Source organism: Struthio camelus, chromosome 2 (assembly GCF_040807025.1).
Source record: "Struthio camelus isolate bStrCam1 chromosome 2, bStrCam1.hap1, whole genome shotgun sequence".
NCBI lineage: Eukaryota > Metazoa > Chordata > Aves > Struthioniformes > Struthionidae > Struthio > Struthio camelus.
Genome location: NC_090943.1, coordinates 49,933,058 through 49,952,008, shown reverse-complemented (window position 1 = coordinate 49,952,008; position 18,951 = coordinate 49,933,058). Strand labels below are relative to the sequence as shown.

The 18,951-nt window shown below is 39.8% G+C and overlaps 1 protein-coding gene across 2 annotated transcripts in view; it reads right to left on the bottom strand.

Moving 5' to 3' along the window:
• DNAJC13 (DnaJ heat shock protein family (Hsp40) member C13) overlaps positions 1-18,951 on the bottom strand; it is a 57,754-nt gene that overhangs the window by 12,534 nt on the left and 26,269 nt on the right. For both annotated transcript variants that reach the window (XR_011139723.1, XM_068935606.1), the window contains exons 22-43: positions 17,790-17,943; positions 15,354-15,457; positions 15,122-15,281; positions 14,024-14,086; positions 13,568-13,669; positions 13,327-13,431; positions 12,227-12,429; positions 11,715-11,799; positions 11,363-11,517; positions 10,423-10,468; positions 10,043-10,197; positions 9,283-9,484; positions 7,294-7,409; positions 6,350-6,428; positions 5,624-5,759; positions 4,321-4,505; positions 3,671-3,745; positions 3,429-3,548; positions 2,363-2,542; positions 1,260-1,427; positions 552-665; positions 99-215 (exon numbers count right to left, since the gene is read on the bottom strand). Coding sequence is in view for 1 of the 2 variants with exons in the window: in XM_068935606.1 (XP_068791707.1) it covers positions 99-215; positions 552-665; positions 1,260-1,427; positions 2,363-2,542; positions 3,429-3,548; positions 3,671-3,745; positions 4,321-4,505; positions 5,624-5,759; positions 6,350-6,428; positions 7,294-7,409; positions 9,283-9,484; positions 10,043-10,197; positions 10,423-10,468; positions 11,363-11,517; positions 11,715-11,799; positions 12,227-12,429; positions 13,327-13,431; positions 13,568-13,669; positions 14,024-14,086; positions 15,122-15,281; positions 15,354-15,457; positions 17,790-17,943 (2,824 nt within the window). In the remaining variant the exon portion in view is untranslated. The remainder of the gene's footprint in view (positions 1-98; positions 216-551; positions 666-1,259; positions 1,428-2,362; positions 2,543-3,428; positions 3,549-3,670; positions 3,746-4,320; positions 4,506-5,623; positions 5,760-6,349; positions 6,429-7,293; positions 7,410-9,282; positions 9,485-10,042; positions 10,198-10,422; positions 10,469-11,362; positions 11,518-11,714; positions 11,800-12,226; positions 12,430-13,326; positions 13,432-13,567; positions 13,670-14,023; positions 14,087-15,121; positions 15,282-15,353; positions 15,458-17,789; positions 17,944-18,951) is intronic.

Genomic DNA, 18,951 nt, shown 5'->3' with positions numbered 1-18,951 from the left:
TCTTATGGAAATCATCTATGTGCATTCACAGACTGGTAGAAAGTAAATCTCAAACTAGTATTTGAGATGTTAACAGAAAGGTTTTAGCTATATCTCACCTCTAGTTGAAAGGTAGGGACCTCATTGTAGACTCTAACAAAGATCTCTCCCACAATAAGTTCTTTTGCGTGGTCACCAAAGACAAAGTCAGATCCATAGCTTTTGTCACAATCTCCCTTTAAGCAAAGAGATTAGTAGCACAAGCTCAGATACACAGAAGACTTGTAAGAAGTATTAAACAATGATTTGGATAATACAATATAGCAATACTCAAACAAAAACATTAAACTGGCAAATACAGAAGCCCGAGATAGCTTGAAACATTAGAAATGATCAAATTCTTCAGTTTTTCCTTTTTTTAAAATTATCAAATGCAGAAAGTCATTTCTGAATAGATAACAATAGATACTTGGCCTAATACCACCACATTACAAAAGGGGGCATTGAAACAAAACAGGGGTTTTTAAATCCCACTACTTTTTTTTTTTTTTTTTAAATTAGGAGTGCCTTACCCTCTTAATCATGCTTTCTTGTTGAGATTCCAAGAATTCAAGTAGTTCAGCTCTTGTCCCATTGTTCCAGATCAAGTAGGGGTTCTCTGTGTTACTGTTAAGCATCTTCAGAATCTAAGAAAGGATAAAGGATTTAACAAGTTTAAAATTTAAATTTGGGATCACTATGCAGAGTAATCAAAGTTTTTCATGATACAAGTTGATCTGATTTGGCTAACAGCCAGATCAGTTTCATAAGCACGTTTAAGACATCAACTTCCCTTATAACGTCCACACCCCATTTTTCTGTTATTTGGTACAGTATAATATTTTAATGTTCATCTGTATTCTGTTTCTTAGACCTCTCTTACTTTTGAGAGTGGGCAACCATCTACAGAATCTTATTTTATACGACTTCCTTGGCACCGCTTTTGAAAAAAGATAAGAGTTGAACCTTTGATCTCTAGCATCATTATAGCCTTCAGTCTTCACCACTTAAGTTTTGCCCCAGACGAGATCTGTAAATATTATTCTATAAAGGTACTATTCCTGTCCAGCCTGTTTAAAAACATTTTCCTCGCAATCATTTATTCCAACTACAAACAAAAAATGCACTGCTGTTCTCTGTAACCAGGTTGCTCTGAGAACTCCATATTTTAAGACTGTTAGAAGTGACCAGTTACGCCTTCCATGAATCACTAGAGAAAGTTTTAGCCAACAGATGCTTACCTCAGTAGGACTGACCACAGCAAGTTTCCTTGCAATATAGGGTGTCAACATTCCAGCCAAGCTTTTCCTGATAGCTGGATTTTCAGGGGTAGCTTGTTCTTCAGAGAGGTACCCTCCAAGGCGACTCAAGGCTAGGAGACTGAGTTTAGCAAGGCTATTTGCTACCTCCTGAAAAAAAAATATGAACGGTTATAAGCAAACTAGAGCTAGCTGAGGAAATATCAGAATAGCTAAAAAGTTTTCCCAACACTTACACACCAGAACAAACAGAACTGGTATCCTCTGTTTACCTCTATAACCAACAATACAGGAACCTCTCACAAGGCATTAGGTGCTACAGAACAGCAAAGGATGATCAGTATTGTGGGCTTAATAAATTTAGTTAGATATGAACGTTCATGAGTAGGAAGGTGAGTCACCGAGAGTAGCTGAAAGCTACAGAAGCAGTTTAGTATAATAGCTTCTGACCAGGTAACGGTTCTTGCAGGCACAGCAGTCAGACATCAGTATAAGCCTCTTCTGACAGTGGTACAAGAGTTAGTTACAAAAGCTAGTTCAAAGCTAATCTCACCCAGCAGCAGAGGAAGAAGTGCCCTACTTAGAATGCCACCATTTAAGGACAATGAGCATGAAGGCATTTGCACAGTCACAAAGTAAAGAGACACCACAGTCCTACAGTGGACACTATTTAATATGTCCATGACATTATTTTTAGACCACCTCTTCAACCGAGCCTCGAGGGAAATTGGGGTTTTCTCTTCCGATGGAAGAAATTTAGTCTTTGAATTTATTGTTCAGGTAGAATCAGAACGACAGTCTAAGGTACCTCACTTTACTACACATAATTCAGAAGATGTGATTAAGTCTATTTGCAACTACTGTTTTACAGCTGTAACACTTGAACTCAAGACGTGAACTACTTAATACAACTGTAAATCCTATTCTAAAGAAGAAACTTATGCAAAATGCCACTTCCAAAATGGTTCTAATGCATGAATAGCAGCGTTAATGATTTTTAACAAGTATTAGAGCATACTTTTGTTAATAGGAGATGGCAAGCAACATCCACTGGTGTCTGAAAGCATGCACCTTGTCAGCTTTACCTGATGATTGGAATCTTCACTCTTCTGAATGCCGCTCTCTTCTAGTGTATAGTCATAGTTGAAGAGATACCCCAGTAAGTACCAGAGAACTCCAGCTTGGAACAAGTGTGTCTGTAGCCAATAGTCTAAGGCAAAGGAGCTAACACATTCTACTCCCAAGGAAGCTACTCGGGGTATGTTCTGGGGTGGAGGAGAAAAAGAAGAGGTTGACTTCAGTACTTGTGACCAAAGAAAGCCAACTGACCGTCTTACCAAGTAAAGGTTTAAAGCCAGAATTTTTTGCTGATTTTGGAAAACTATTTAAGCGATAGGGAGATATAAGTTGAAATGGACAAAGTATTTCCAGTGCCTGGTAGTCAAGAAACATGACTAATTAGTCAGCATCATTCAGTGGAAGAATCCTTGTGTAGTCACTCAGCAGATTAGAAAAAAAAAAGCATCAAACTGGTACAAAGACCTCAGACATGTGGCAGAGATTCCCAAGCGAGCTTTTTAGCACGATACTTATGTTCTGCAGGGACTAAGAAACAGGCAAGCAACTATAGTCAATTACTACAGTCTGGTTGGGGTTTTCTGTTCTCCCATTTCCACTGCAAACGGTCCAAGATGAGATTCTCCTTCTTAACTCGGATGGAAAATTCAGTATTTACATAACACGAGGAAAGTTCTCAAGAGCTAATGGCAACAAAAGTTCTTGAAGGCTGTTCCCAGAGATTAGGTTGACTTAGTAGTCTATCTGCTTGCAGAAGATCTAGCTCTGGAATTTACATCTGCTGATTCAATGCATTCAGCCAATCAGCTAGGCATAATTCAGTCAAAAGGCTCAAGTAGGTGAATCTCCACAGTGACTGAATTTTAAGTCCACTAAATGGATTCAAAACACAAGTGTTAAGAACAAGGCATGAGAGTTCTGTACCCTATAACGACCAACTAGGATTTTAGAGGCTTTTGATCAGATTTCTGCAATTACTCGACTGCAGTTTTCTCGACTGAGAAAAAAAATCAAATGTTCCCCTGGACACTTAACAGTTCAGCAGCCACTTAAGCAGAGGAAGAGAGCTCTTACCTTGCCATAATACAGTAATCTACAGAGGTCCTTAATGATGTTAGGCATTTCTGTAATCTTCTCTCTGCACTCCTCAAACTGAGCTGCCACACTGTAACACTTACTAACATATCCACATACCTATAAACACAATTATTTCATGAGTCCCAAACAAAGGGGAAATATGTTTACAAGCCTATTATATATACACACAGATTCTCAAAAGACTAATACAAATATCAGTTAAAGTTGCTGCAACTTACCTGTACAGACATATCATCTGGTTTACTAGAATGAGTCAAGACTGCCACACAACGATTAAATGCCTCTTGCAATACCTGTAAGGATTGGTTGATTTGTCAGTTCAGTTCCAACAAAAATTGATGAAATAAAACATTAGTTTGTCAGCCTATTGCAAATGAATGAAGGGAAAATTTTGATTTGACAAAGCAACCTGCTACTGGCACAAGTGTTCTTCATAGAGCAAAAATTCCTCAGTAGCATCAATACTAACATGTGGTGCTTCATAAGAGTTGGTAGCATTCTCACATGTGAATTCATGTGTGCAATGAAAGCCTGTCTGCAAAGTGACTAATAATGTTTGCATTCCTATTTTCCACAAAACATGCAGAATACAGAAGGCCTCAGTTTTGTAAAGAGGTACAGAAACATCATATGTAGAGTTTGCCTATCCAGTTTGCCTATCCACATTTCAACTGACAAGCCTACGTCCAGAAAGGAGCGTGTTCTGCAGAAGCTTCTCTTTTCTGGACGCAGTAGAGAAAGTAAAAACAGACAAGTGTCTTGACAAGACCAAAAGTGACTCACAAATGCACCTGATATGTATTTGGGGAATCTAGGATTTACATCTTTGACATTAGACTAAAATCCACTTCAGTAAGATTCAGTCTACCTCAATTCCATTCTCTCTTCTCAGTTCTTCTGCATTTAGTGCTGAACAATTGACAGTATGGAACGCAAGTTCTGTAGCAGCGGGCAACAGAGGAGATTCTTTGGAAAACAAAAGGTCATCTGATGTTTCAATGGTAATCGTCTTTATCAGCATAGGATAGCCAGCATACTTGTAAGGTTTCAATTCTGAAAGAAAGAAAAAAGCCTCAAAGTTCACATATATGCAGAGTCTAAGCCATTTTAAACGGCCATATAATTAGCAGTGGAATATATAGCAGCATATAAGAACTAGGAATCAAAGGAAATCAACAGCTGGAAAGCTTAGAGCAACAGGAAGCAGTTCACAGTCCGACTCCTTTGTCGGGAGGCTGTTCATACTAGAAGTTGACAAAAGGTCATGGAGAAAGATTCATGGAAGGACAACTCATTTAAGACTAACAAAGGCCTATCTCAGGAAACGTTTAAGGTAAGCGCCTTCCAAATGACTGCCATCTGTCTCCAGAGAAACATTAGTATAGCTTTGCCTTTCATGTTACTTAGACTCATCATTAGATGCTAAGAAAAATCCAGGCCTATAGGGACCTTTTGGTCTAACACAGCAGTCAGATTTGTTTCAGGTTTTTATTCCTTTGGAGTTCAGCAGTAATAAAGAACAGTTCTGTCTTGCAGCTAAGGAGCTGATCGCGATCTGGCTTACATAGAAGCCTATACTAACAATGTCACTGCCTCCACACATGACTATGACAGAGCTAGGACTGCGTATGAGGTTCTTATTTTAACATTACACTAACACCTTTATGCAATAGACCATTTCTGACTCAAGACTTTGACACGCCAGTAACTGTCAGCCAAGGACCGTAGCTAGAGCCAAGGATCATGGTACTCTAGCGATCCCTCTTTCTCAGTTGAGCTGTGAAAAAGGTAGTGTTCCAGCACACCTAGCTGGGGACTCTAACACTCATCAGGATTTCCACAACATTACACTAACGTGGCTATTACAAACAGAATCAGTCATCTGTGTGACTAAGCACTAGGGAAGATTTTTCTGCACAGAAGAAAATATACGCAAGAAGAGTCAGACTGATTAATAACAACTCCAGAAAGCTGTTCACCTTTTCTGAATTTTATTGTAAATTATCTTATTTCAAGTAAAAAACCTATTTTGAAGCCTTCTACCATAATTACATAATGCTACAACAAACCGGAAGCCAGATCAACAGGACAGACCAAATCCAGGAGATGACTAACTCCAAGGGCCACTAAGGAAATGAGTATAAAACATCCTTCTGAGATGGCATGCCTACCTTCCTTATGCCTGTTGAAGAGGATGCTTTGAGTTTTCAAGATCAAGATGATGTTTTCTGGATCTGGCCCATCTACCACTTTGGCAGACTTTGTGCATAGAAACTCATATGCTTTATTCACTTTTTCAAACATATCCTGCAGATAAAGGGAAATAGTCTTAAGCATTGGTAACAGCCCCCTGAATTACTGCAACTCTGCAGCATCGATTTAGCCACAAGCAGAGTTAAAGCACTGCAGATAAAGCACTGCAACAGCCACAGTACTAGTTTTGTTGCTTTATTACACTTCAGAAAGTATTCCAAATAATCTTAAAACTGATCTTTGAAGCAGAGTTTTTATTTCCTACACTTTGCCATAGGAGACAGACTAAAACTGTAAATTGACTCCTCTGAGAGGAGAGTAAGTAAAGCTTATTTGATCATAAGAATGAGCAGCAGATGCAGTCTGAGGGAGCTGCTGTTTTATGTAGGTACTGGTAACTGTTTGGACAGACACTTTCTGATGTCATTAGATTGACCACACTTCAGGGTTTACTGTAGAAATGCTAAAAATTCTTGAGTGACAGTGTATCTGTAGTATTACTTTGTACTCTAGAATTAGTCTACACTATAAAACTTTTATAGTGAGAGGGAGATAAAAACCTTTCAAAGCAGGGATCTCAATTCTTAATTCCCACAGCTGATTTCCACCCCTATCCCAACATTGAGAATTTGTATTGTACATACCCGGCCTTCTGGATTCTTGTCCGGGTGATATTTTTGTGCTAACCGGAAATAAGCCTTCCTGATCTTGCTTTCATCATGCCTGCAAGACGACAAGTCCTGTTACACTGAGTAACATCAAAAAGAGGTCTGGATTTTGACATCACCATTTACAGTAGTAACTGCAATTAAATGAAGACAAAAGTTCTCACTTGATCAATTTTAATTCTGCTCCATTAAGTGACGCTGAATGGGGCAATCATGTGGCCAGATAATACAAAAATTTATTTTTGTGCATTTCTTGCTCAGAGACTCACCAACTAGAAGGAGCTCAAAGTCACTGGACCTTCTAAAAGAAGAGTTTAAGTGAGCTTTAAGAGCTGAATATTAGTAGTCCATATATGAGTTTATGATTTGTAATAAATGCAACTTACTACTGTACTTACAGTAAGTAACCTGTTGTTGAATTACTGAGTGTTGTTGGTTCACTTCTAGCCTGAAGACAGAAGCCAGGGGCAAGATAGGAGGGGCAAGATAGGAGGGAAAAGCAAACATCCTTAGGATGTTACCACCAAGAAAAAAGAAAGTTTAGCAGGAGGAGGGGAGGAGGAAAAGAGTTCCATTTTAAACACATCCAGGTTCTGCTGTATTGCGTTCGTTATGGTTGCATCTAATACTTCTGTCCAGCAGAGCAGCCTAGTGAACGCTTTGAGGGAGAGCTCAAAATTTTTCCAGTTTTAATTAATCTGGATGCAATTACTCTCAAAAAAAAGCAGAGAGATTTTCAGGCTTTGTTTCTTATTAAATAAAGCAATCTTCCATTGTAAGAGAAGCAAGTGCTAGACATAACCGAATTGGTACCAGTAATTGGTTGCAAGTACTGAGGTAAGAAGCTGAAGTTTGCCTGGTGTACCAGATTATATAAACATAACAATTATATGCTGCTTTAATTACTGAAAACAACTTACTGTCCTTGTCCTTTGGGAAGGTTAAGAACTTCATAAGCATCATCTATTGACATGGTAGGTGGCTTCTTTTCTACCTCCTTCTTCCAAGCCTCTAGTGTATCTTTCAACAGTTTAACCTGAATAATTAAAATTTATTAGTTTTTCATTTGTGCAGACTGAAGCATCCCCTTTGTTGCACAGGGCTGCAAACAGGAAAATGCTGCTTTAAAGAATTCTGATCACTCATCATACTGAGCTCAAAGATATTTTAGCTAATCCTTTTACCTTCAATAATTAGTTCCCCCTCCAGTCAATTGGGGGTTAAGACTTTGCTTCACTGCAGTGCTGTGTATTTTATTCAATATTAAGAGCACCTTAAGATGAGAATATCCATTCAGGAACTATCAGAAACACTTCAGTGAACTGTGACTCACATCTCCATACAACAAAAACTGCAAAACTGCATGAATAAGTGAAGATGACTAGACAGATCTAGACCGCAGAACTGTACCATGAAGAGCTTATCAGTTCAGTTTGTGTACTGCTATGAAATTAGCTCATCTTTCATGCACAGAATGAACAAGAATCCAAAAGTGATTTTTCTTCCACTTGAGGTTAATTTAAACACTACCTAGAGTTTGTTAGATGCTTCACTTCGCTCACTTAGTACCCACCAAAAGGAGGATATACTTAACATCTGGCTGCTATACAGCATGAAGACTATTCTGCTTAAAAAACATTTGTTATCTTTAACTTATCAATCCTGACTTGCAGTTCATAAGCAAAGAATCAGCTAGTTGTAACAAAGCTAACATTTGACATCCTTAACATTTCACAGAATCGTTTAGGTTGGAAGGGACCTCTGGAGATCATCTAGTCCAACCCCCCTGCTCAAGCAGGGGCCTCTAGAGCATATTGCCCAGGATCACATCCAGGCGGTTTTGAATATCCCCAGCGAAGGAGACTCCACATCCTCTCTGGGCAACCTGGTCCAGCGCTCTGTCACCCTCACAGCAAAGAATTTTTTCCTCACGCTCAGACGGACCTTCCTGTGTTTCAGTTTGTGCCCATTGCCTCTTGTCCTGTTGCTGGGCACCACGGAGAAGAGGCTGGCCTCATCCTCTCGACACCCCCCCTTCAGACACTTGTACACATTGATGAGATCCCCCCTCAGTCTTCTCTTCTCCAGGCTGAACAGGCCCAGCTCTCTCAGCCTTCCCTCACAGGAGAGATGCTCCAGTCCCCTCATCATCTTTGTAGCCCTCTGCTGGACTCGCTCCAGGAGTGCCATGTCTCTCTTGTACTGGGGAGCCCAGAACTGGACACAGTTCTCCAGGTGGGGCCTCACCAGGGCTGAGCAGAGGGGCAGGATCACCTCCCTCCACCTGCTGGCAACACTCTGCCTAATGCACCCCAGGATACCATTGACCCTCCTGGCCACAAGGGCACACTGCTGCCTCATGCTCAACTTGTTGTCCACCAGCACTCCCAAAGCTACTTTCCAGCAGGTCATCCCCCAGCCTGTCCTGGTGCCTGGGGTTATTCCTCCTCAGGTGCAGGACCTTGCACTTGCCTTTGTTGAACTTCACGAGGTTCCTCTCCGCCCACCTCTCCAGCCCGTCCAGGTCCCTCTGAATGGCAGCACAGTCTTCTGGTGTGTCAGCCACTCCCCCCAGTTTAGGATCATCAGCAAACTTGCTGAGGGTGCACTCTGTGCCTTCCTCCAGGTCACTGAGGAATACGTTGAACACGACTGGGCCCAGGACTGACCCCTGGGGGACACCACTAGCTACAGACCTCCAGCTACACTCTGCACCACTGACCACAACCCTCTGAGCTCTGCCATCCAGCCAGTTCTCAATCCACCTCACTGTCCACTCGTCTAGCCCACACCTCCTGAGCTTGCCTAGGACGATGTGATGGGAGACAGTGTCAAAAGCCTTGCTGAATAATACTTTTACACGTCTGAAAGAACAAGAACTAAATTAATCCTAAAAAATTCTTTCTTACCGGATCTTTAATTGGCCAGTCTGGAAATCGGAGTGTATCACAAAGATGCTTGAGGTAATAAATATTACAGAACAGTTCATTTTCCAGTTGTGGATAGTTGATAACTGGGATAGGACAGTATTGGTAGAGTGCCCTTGTATTGCTTTGAAGTCGAGGGGTGAAGTCAGCAAGATGAGCAGCAATCTTCTCTATCATAAGACGCCTGAAAGTTAGAAAGTTTGACACTTGCTAAGCACAGTCCTCAAAACATATGGTAACTGTGTACATTTGTTTAATGATTTCCTGCAAAAAAGTTTTATTGAGTAGTCTCCCAAGTTTCAGAAGGGAATATGGTCTTATTCCTTCATGAAGTTATTTCATTAAAAATGAAATATAATATAAATAAGTAATTTTTATTCAATAAAGTTTAAGTTTAAATGACACCTGCCCCCCCCAACCCACACTGCATTGCTTTTCCAGAAGGCCCTAGAAACATACTGTCATATTAGGAGCATATCTCCTAGAGATGCAAGCAGTAAGTGAGTATAGCAAGTAAAAAGCAGTCTAAAGTAGTTTCCATTCCTGAAGGAAACAATGAAGTACAACACAGGCAGACAAAATATGCTGTCAGGGGTGCAGGGAAATAGTTTCCTCTGCTAATTTCACTCCAGTTATTTTTGATAGGGGTAGAGGGCTAGATACCAACGGAGGCACAGAAGTCAGTTATTTTTGACATTCTGTAGAAGTGCCAAAGACTTGTCCCTCTGACAGAAACAGTTACCTCATTTCATTGCTCCATATTGCTTCTGGAGTGTCAAATTCTCCAAGGAATATCTCAGAAAATTTTTCTGGCTCATAGTTTTCTAAATAACACACCATTGCTTCAGGAAGAATATGTCCAAGTATACTTCTTTGAACTATATCTTGACCTTTTGTCTAAGGAAAGGATCACATTATCATCTCAGAAGGTTAGGCTGAATTCAGTCTTCCTAAACAATTTAAGATCTAAAAGTACCTCCCCCTTCCCTTTACAGGTTTTAAATTCTAGTTTGAGAATTTATTGTATATGATCAGAACAAACAAAATATTGTTAAAGCAGCCACAGATGGTTTGCCAGACTATCTGGAACCAGAGGCAGTTACTGCTTTGTAGTCTACTTACTTCTTCAGACTTGAAAGCCTGTTTTGTATGTGTATATTTCAGAAACCTAGAAGAGAAACAGCAGTTACTGTTTAATTGATACTTAATATACATTCGCAAAACAAGCACACTGATTAAGATGAGTCATATGTTTACTTTGAGATGAAAGAACAGCAACCACTGAATGCATCTCTGAACAGTCCTGTCAAATTCTTGAGAACCCCACCAAACCAAGATAGTAATATTTATCACGTGGAAATGCTTATGTTAATCACCTCTGCTTGAAAGTTATGTTATTGAAAGCTTGTTTTCTCCACACTGAAAAAATGAGGCTAAGAAGATAGACAGCCTCTCCCTACAAATTCTTCCTTACATCCTCAAGTCATTACAGAAAACCCAAGATGACCTTAGACTAACTGTTGGGGACTCTTGCCACACTGGAGTCATCGCTTTAACATGTGGTTGTTTCCCAGTCCATTTTGATGCAGAAGAAAGCCTGGATTGTATAATGGCTTTTTATGAGCTATTGAATTTAGAGGAAGATTATTGGAACAAGCTACAGTAGTCATTAGCATACAAGGTCTATTTTGCCAGATGCAAGATGTACCGATTTAGCTGTTCAAGGCCTCAATTCTAAAAAGGAGTATAGGATTTTCTAATCTTGATAGCTAGTTACCATCAAAAGCTAGATTAACTGATCAGTAATCTGCATTACTACTTTTCAGTGCCTCTGTGATTTGGTCTTGCAGTTAAGACTACAGCTAGGCGTGGCTTACTGTATATGATCAGACATGCCTTCTTTCCCTCCTAAGCAAACCACCTCTTCAAGAATCTCATCCATACAGCCAAGTCAACCACTCATTCACTTGTTGATCCTAGAGAACCATGTTTTCAGGAGCACTTAGAGCAGTAGCCCTTTGAGCACAGCCAGTCAAAATACATTAAGTATTCTCATCCTCACCTTGCAATAGGAAGCACATTGGAACCCGTATACATCATGATAAAGAAGAATACCCCACTCAAATAGAAACGAGGTAACTGGGGGTTATCTTGCATGACATGAAACAGCAATATGGCAACTTTCTCCACAAGGATAGGATCAAAAGTCAATAGCAGCTGAAATTAGAGAAAATGAGCGTTTTATTAGCTGTTTGAGTTGTGCAAGTTACCTAGTCAAAAATTCAAGTTTTAATTAATGCAGCGTTGGGACAAATCACCAACTTAGGAATACTTCAGTTAAAGAATTTCAGCCTAAAAACAACCAACTCAACAGCAGACTTGTTTTAATATGTTTCTGAAAACAAATCACTTACTTGAATGATATGAGGAAGACAAGTACTATCTGACAGCAGCCTTTTCACTCTAGGCAGAGGTCTTATAATAGCATTGTCTTGATCCCTAAAAAGTAGTACAACAGTAAGCAGATGCACATCCTTTCTTTCAAGAAAGGGTAGCTTTATTAAGCCAGAAGTGAGAGGCCCTCAAGATCACATTCAGTGTCACTATTCGTTTCATCATGATGTTTAACTGGATAGACTTGCTAAGCATGGCTTAATACAATATATTAAGTAGCTTTATTTCCATCTAAAACAAGAGACAGCCTTGTGCATTATGAACATTGCTTGTGCATTCTCTGGTAGTTACTATCAGAAGAACATTAATACTTTGTCTACAGGATTTAAGACTTGGTACTTCTATGGAAGAAGTTCTTCAATAGTTCGTTTATGTACTCCTTTGAGTCTAAGAAAAGCTTTAAGATAGAAGTTCTCTGGCATATATATATGCCAGAGAGAGTTAACCACTTTCACTGAAAATTAGTGCTTACCTGCTGGGAAAGTATCCACACATTGTTATCAGCATGTTGAGTATAAGCGTGGCAAGGTCTGTCTCATTCAACACAGCCTGGCCACTGGCTAGCAAGCACCACTTCAGCTGAGGGATGACCTGCAATGGTCGCCAGCCATCCATACCCTGAGCCCAGCAACGTGTTTTTGAGGTCAGCTTTCCACTGTCCCATAGTTGCTGCATCTATTGCAAGATTAGAGATGTATTAGGTCAATTCAGGCATTCAACTACCTTTGCTTCTAAACACTCCGAATTATGAGCTTCTTACAGCTGTACGAAAGATTTTACAGTGGTTGCATGAAATCAACACATTCATAACAGTCAATAAACATAAAGCAGACAGGTTTACCCATCCACCTGTCTATTTCTAATCCCCACCTTCAACTGCTTTCCTCATGGAAAGAGGGCATGGAAGGGTAGGCAGCCTTATCAAAAAGGATAAGATAGTATTAGTTGTATTTAACCTTTCAATTGCTGGCAGGAAGAGCTGCCAAGATGTCAGCATGCCTGCTGTTTTAACAGTAATAGAAAAAGCTTTTTCTTTCTCTTCAGACTCCAGAAGAATTTTGTATGATTTCTCCCGATCTCCATATCTCTGTCCCTTTTTCTACCTTCCCTCACTCAAAATATCAGCATATAACAGGAGAATGACCTACAACTTCTAAATTAGAGAGGCCAAATTGATAACAAGGTGCATCGCAACTGAGGTATTATGAGGAAAGTTTAGGCTGTGGAAAGTTTAGACTATGGAAAAGTCAGACAAGTTAAAAATCTGTATCTCAGAAGCTGTAAGCTCTAACAGACATTGTGTAATAATTGTTTTAACAACTGTTATAAGCATCTGTTTCAAAATTAGGTCTTTGGTCCTGCCTTCTCTCTGCCTGTGAGGAAAGCGTATTTTTGGCACAAGTCAAATATTCATCCACAAGACTAGAATTGTTCTCTAGCTTCAATCCTTAAACAGTTACTTTATGAGTATTGTTTTGCATTTAATTTTCTATCACTTACAACTTTGAAACACATCCTATCATCAAAACGGAAATATTTTCTATCAAGCTTGACAGTCAGAAACAGAGGTACCTCTTGAAAGCTGTAAGGACCACTTCTTTCTTTGTCAGCGTTGCCAAAGTACCATTCTTTCTCACTCTCCCTCTTCATATCAGGTGCTGCCTCAATCACGTTGCTCTGGAAGTTGATGTTTATTTTGATTAGTTTCATTGTAACTATCATATTGCTAAAAGGACTCCATGCTTTTTCCCCCCCCCCCAGAGGAAACTTTAAAAAAAAAAGTCCTTTAAGTAAGAAATCAGAGACCACATACTTGCAGCGGGACTGTAGCCCTACTTGTGTGAAGATGTGCCAGAGTGAGCAGATCCACAAGGATTCTAATGCCGTTTGAATCCATTAGGTCTTTCACGTTCTTCTGTGAATAAATGCATTGGAGTTAACATGAGCATTTTCTAGATAAGAGTTTTTACAAGTACAGTTTTAAATAGGACAGAAGTGACCATGAGAAAAGTCATAGTATTCTCTGATGTGCCTAATATGGCACACCTATCAAAGTTTACACACTTCCTTCAGCTTTCTCACAAGTAGATAATAGCTACCATACCTCAGAACGCTGCAGTAAGCATTTGTGTTTTAAAGATCTGCCTCCACTGGGCAACATGACTTAAATTTTTGCTGAAGTTAGCCCTAAAAGACTAGTTCAGTAAGAAGGATTTTTATATAATCAAAAGATCCATGAACTACTGCTAAATATGCATATGCCTCTTACCTTATTAAGAATCAGCTTGTTGAGAAACAGTATCAGTCTGTCCCGCTCAAGCCTATCAGTGCACTATTGCAAGAGAAAAGAACAAATATTTGATAGCATGTATTATCAAAAGTTATCTTCAAGAGTCAGTACAGTTGTACCTGCAAAGACCCACTTACTTCATTTTCATGCCTGGAATAAACTGTCAACTGGTAAAGGTAGAGTTCCACGCACAGCTGATGAACAGCTTATTGTCACTTAAGTGGAAAGGCCTTGTTCCTGTCCATTCTCTTTGTTGCTCGAGATCTGACACTTAAACCCACTTTTTTGCTAAGTAGTCTTCTGCTATTTAGAGGGAGAGCGCTTGGATTTCCCAGTGAGCCAGTTAACATAAACAAGGAAAAGGGACTGCCTTCAGCCAGCAGACAGAATAAGTCTTTGATGTTACTCCCTAGTGAGGCTATTCCAAGGCTCAAGGTAGAATAAACTGAAGCAGTACTGTCTCTTGTTAAGTTACAATGAACAAAACTGAAATCTCGCAGTAGTGTTAGCGGAGAACACTGTCTTCACACTACATGCATTTTTATAATTATATCACTTGTCAGGCATGATTTACACAGGCATTCTTAATTGCTAAAGCAGCTACCATTAAAATCTAATCTGTTATGTGTATGTCCATCTAAAGCTACCACTTCATTAATCTGATGTTGTGGCTACTGCTCTTGAAGTCAAGATCTCCAAATAAGATGACTTGGAACAAGGCACTTCTCTAAAAACAGCTTAGTTCTTCTCCATTTCTCAAAAGCAAAAGACAAGTATCACGTTAAGTTCCTTTACACTCCCTCTTCCATACAGGCTATAAAACCAGGTAAGACCAAAGACCGCATATATGGAAACACTAGTTTAGAATACCTTTACGATCAGCAGTTTGTTAGTGAAACTTCAACTGAGTCACAGAGGTATTAGGAACACTCAGTGATAGCATAAAAACAAACATACATTCAGCCTCATATTCAGCCTGTAAAACCAAAACGCAGGTTTCAGAGCAACTTGAAGGGCCTGCATATACTCTGGACTAGCCATACAGCACTACATAAAGTCACTTTAAATAATTCTTACCCTTTCTAACATCCCAACAATGTACTTGATATCAGAAAACGGGCCTATTTCTTCATGACATCTTCCATAAACAATGGACAGTGCTTGCAGACATAAGCACTTCATGTTCACTTTTGGGGTAAGCAAGAAGCGATGGTAGAGTTCATTGAAGAACTCATACCTAAGAGAAATAAAAGTTTAGTGAAGAAAACAGAGAGCTTCAGAACAACAAGAGATTTTAATAAGGGCTCACGATTTTTTGATTGCTCCACTCTCTTCAGTTTCATCTTCTTCAAGTAGCAATCTTAGATAATAATCTCCTATTTTTATTTCTTCAGAAAGGCACTCATATTTTACCTATAACATGAAAATAAATTAAAGATAAGCATTGTTTTCCTTCACTTTCCTTCATTTCCTTGCTTGCACAATAGTGCATTTACTTGTATCCATACCTTCACCACGGTTAATAAGCTCCTCCTATAATATGAGGAAGACTGAAATCCTTTGCAAATTTGCTGTTGAAGTACATAAACCTAAGGAATTATGCTGTAAGCTTTCGCTGCTCTCCACCCACCCCCCCCCCCAAAAAAAGGGGTTTCCAATCTTAGTGAAATCCTAGCTTCCAGCCTCTAAAGTAATTTTTCTAACCTCAGATTTTTTTTTTTTTTTAAAGTTACTAAGTTTGGATAATACATGATGTATTCAGTGACTCAAACTTTAATAAGTAGTTTTCCCACTGTGAGGTACTGTAATGTTCTACAAGTATGTAACATAAGCATCACATAATTACTGGTAGTATTAGCTAGTATGCTGGGTAATTAAAGCCTAGAGGCATCAGTATGTACTGCAAGAACCTAAAGTGAAATTGCACTATGAGAATCATCATTAAATTCAGAGTAACTACATTAAACATTTAAAGGCATATGGTTAGGTTTAACAGTTTTAAGCATTTGGCACAGCACTTCAAGAGCTGCCTCTAACACACCACAAAAGCCACTCTCTACAGTAGCTGTTCCTATCCGTGGTCTGCAAACCACTGGTTATCATAAGGCCACATTGAGTGACCTACAGATCTGACCAGAGCACATAAAGAGGTCTCAAACTGGTACAGAGCTCTCTTGAGCAGGCAATCGCCTTGGCAAGCGTCAGGTTCCACAGTTTGCAGAGAAGCCTTCAGTCACTGCTATGTAATTAGTTCAAACACTTAAGGTATAACCTGACAAGAGTCTTAATTTTAAGAAAGCCAGCCTCTGAGACAGAAGTTGTTCAAACCCCATGTTACAGAAGCCCCCTCAAGACAGTCCCAAAGCCTTCTGGATTGTAACTGCAGGAATGCTAATGATACATTACAGTAGCACCAGCACCAGCCACATAGAAGTGCTAAGTGCAGATGAGATGCCTGTATCAGAAGTTCCAGGTCTGTACTTTTGATACTGCTCTGATCAGCACCTGCAAAGCACAGCTCCTATGTTTTAGGCACATGAACACCCCACAGTAGTATTGGAAAAGCATAATTTTTAAAAGGATGCAAGCAATAAAGCCCAGGATAAGAGATTACTTCTTCCAACTAAATAGTACAGTTGGGGGGGGGAAAGCAGACAGGCTGAGGTGCCTAGAAGTCTCATGTCTCATCAATACCTGAAGGAAGCCTGAAGAACTAAATGTCAGCACAGAAGTACTGACTTGAATTTAGCCAGGTATTGCACGATGCTAAGTAGTAGTCTGTAGCTGTGTGACAGCAGGTAGAGGCAGGACATACAATGGTTCTTTCTTAGAAGCACTACACTGACAACTACTCCGGCAAATCTGAAAGAACATGACATCTGCAATTTTCTCAAGAGCAGCAGTTTTTGTTGTTGTTGTTTTCTTTAAACTACTAGTACTCCTCTGCTCAGATTTTAACCAGAAAGCTGTACTGTGACAAGATTGGCACTGAGTGTGTCTAAGAATATTTTACTGTTGAATTCGAATCATTTGTTTTGCTTTAGCATTACAGTTAAATGCACAAATAGCTATGTGAATAAGATAAGAGCACTGAAGACAAGAGCAAGTTACAGAAAGTATCAGCACATTACTAGAAAACATCTTGCAAGTTGTTTCCAAAAAAACCCAGTTAGGATGATACCAATTGCTTTGCAGAAGCCTGCAATTACCATTTCGACTTTAGCACTACCATTACTAGCATGAAAACAGTATCTTCAGTGCTACAGAGCAGCATGTTTTTAGCTCTGTAACCTATTTACAACTTGACAGCCCAGCTTTTAATTGCCTCCGGATCATTGAGACATGGAAGTAAAGGCCAGGGCGCTTGCCACCAGGAAGAAGCGATTTGTGAAGAGACCTAAAAACAAGTTACTTAGCATGTTCCATCAAGTATGACTTGTCTAGACAACGTAATACTAATTTAGCTCTTTCCCTCTTACACAACTGTTAAAGCACTACTTGCAATCCTTGATTTGTCTCTATAAGGCATGTCAGGCAGAAGAGGTTTCAGACTTGCAAAGCGACACTGATCAGCCATGCCTGTCCATAACCTCAGGATCAACATATTAGCCCCTTACTCCATAACCCCTAGTTTGCAGTCAGAGACTGTCAACACACGACTCACTCAGTTAGTCAAAAAGGTAGGAAAGTGACGCTTAAAGTTGCTGTATTCTAGACATGCAAGCTCCCCTACAGAGTCATTTACCTCAAATTCCTGATGGTTCCATGAGATGACACTAGCACTACCAAGTTCTCTGTCAATATTAAATGCTCTCATCTCAGACTCAAGAGCATCTCTCAGTTCTTCCCGTGTTTTGAAGTTCCAAATCAGGTTTGATCTAGCATGATCCTGAAGAAATCTAGGAAAGAAATTACACTTTAAGCCCTTCAAATGTTATCTGAAAGGCCAAAAGCAATGCTGAGCAGGCAAACTGGAGAGGATGAGCACTAGGGGACCTTATGTAGAACACAGGTACTAAGTAGTAACCTCTAGTTTGTTAGAGTAAATATGGCTGTTTGCTTGTGCAGAGTCATCATAGCCATACAGGCCAGCAGAGATTAAAACATGCTGGTTGTCACCCCTTTTGGCTCAATTAATTTGTTGCACACAATTTGCAGGACTTCTCCAGTGCATCAACTATGTACTGTATCTGCCAGTAAAAGCTACAAGTGAACAGTATCCCAAGGCAGCAGGCAGGCACACACCAAACATATTTTAAGAGTAGCCCATGTAGGAAAATAGAAGTTGAAGTCTCTCAAGCATCACAAGAGAGTTTATGTTCTTTAGTGGCAACTACAAAGCAGCATTCGTGTCCAGAAATTGAGTATAGGACTTTAATATTCCAGATTTAGGAGAAGATGCAAATCTTCCTTTCGGGCAGGACTTATGCAGGACTATACCATCTGTCATTTAGAAACATTAAGCACTGAATCAAGTTTACTGAATTTCCACAATCTTGCTTTCATAATAAGTTTCATGAACGGTCTATCTCTACTAGTCCACTTAGCATAACATTCCTAGCCAGACCAAGGTGATACATCAAAATTTACAGGGCAGGGGCCTCCATCTGGAAAGGGGAGTTTGTAAAAACTCACAGGTAAGTTGCACTTAAAACCTGTGACACTACTTGAAATCCAATATCCACGTGTTTTCTGTTGGTCTGCTTTACACTCATTTTATCCCAAAGTGGAAAACATACTAAGCAGCTTAGAGGTCAATGCACCAACCCACTACTATAACTTTCAGGGCTACTTTGCTTACCCTTCAGCATTATGCTGAAGCTGCATCTGCAGCTTGCTTGGCTGCAGTTGAGAAGCTTTCCAAGTCTCCCCCTTTCCTAAAGGCAAGCTAAATCCCTATGTATTTT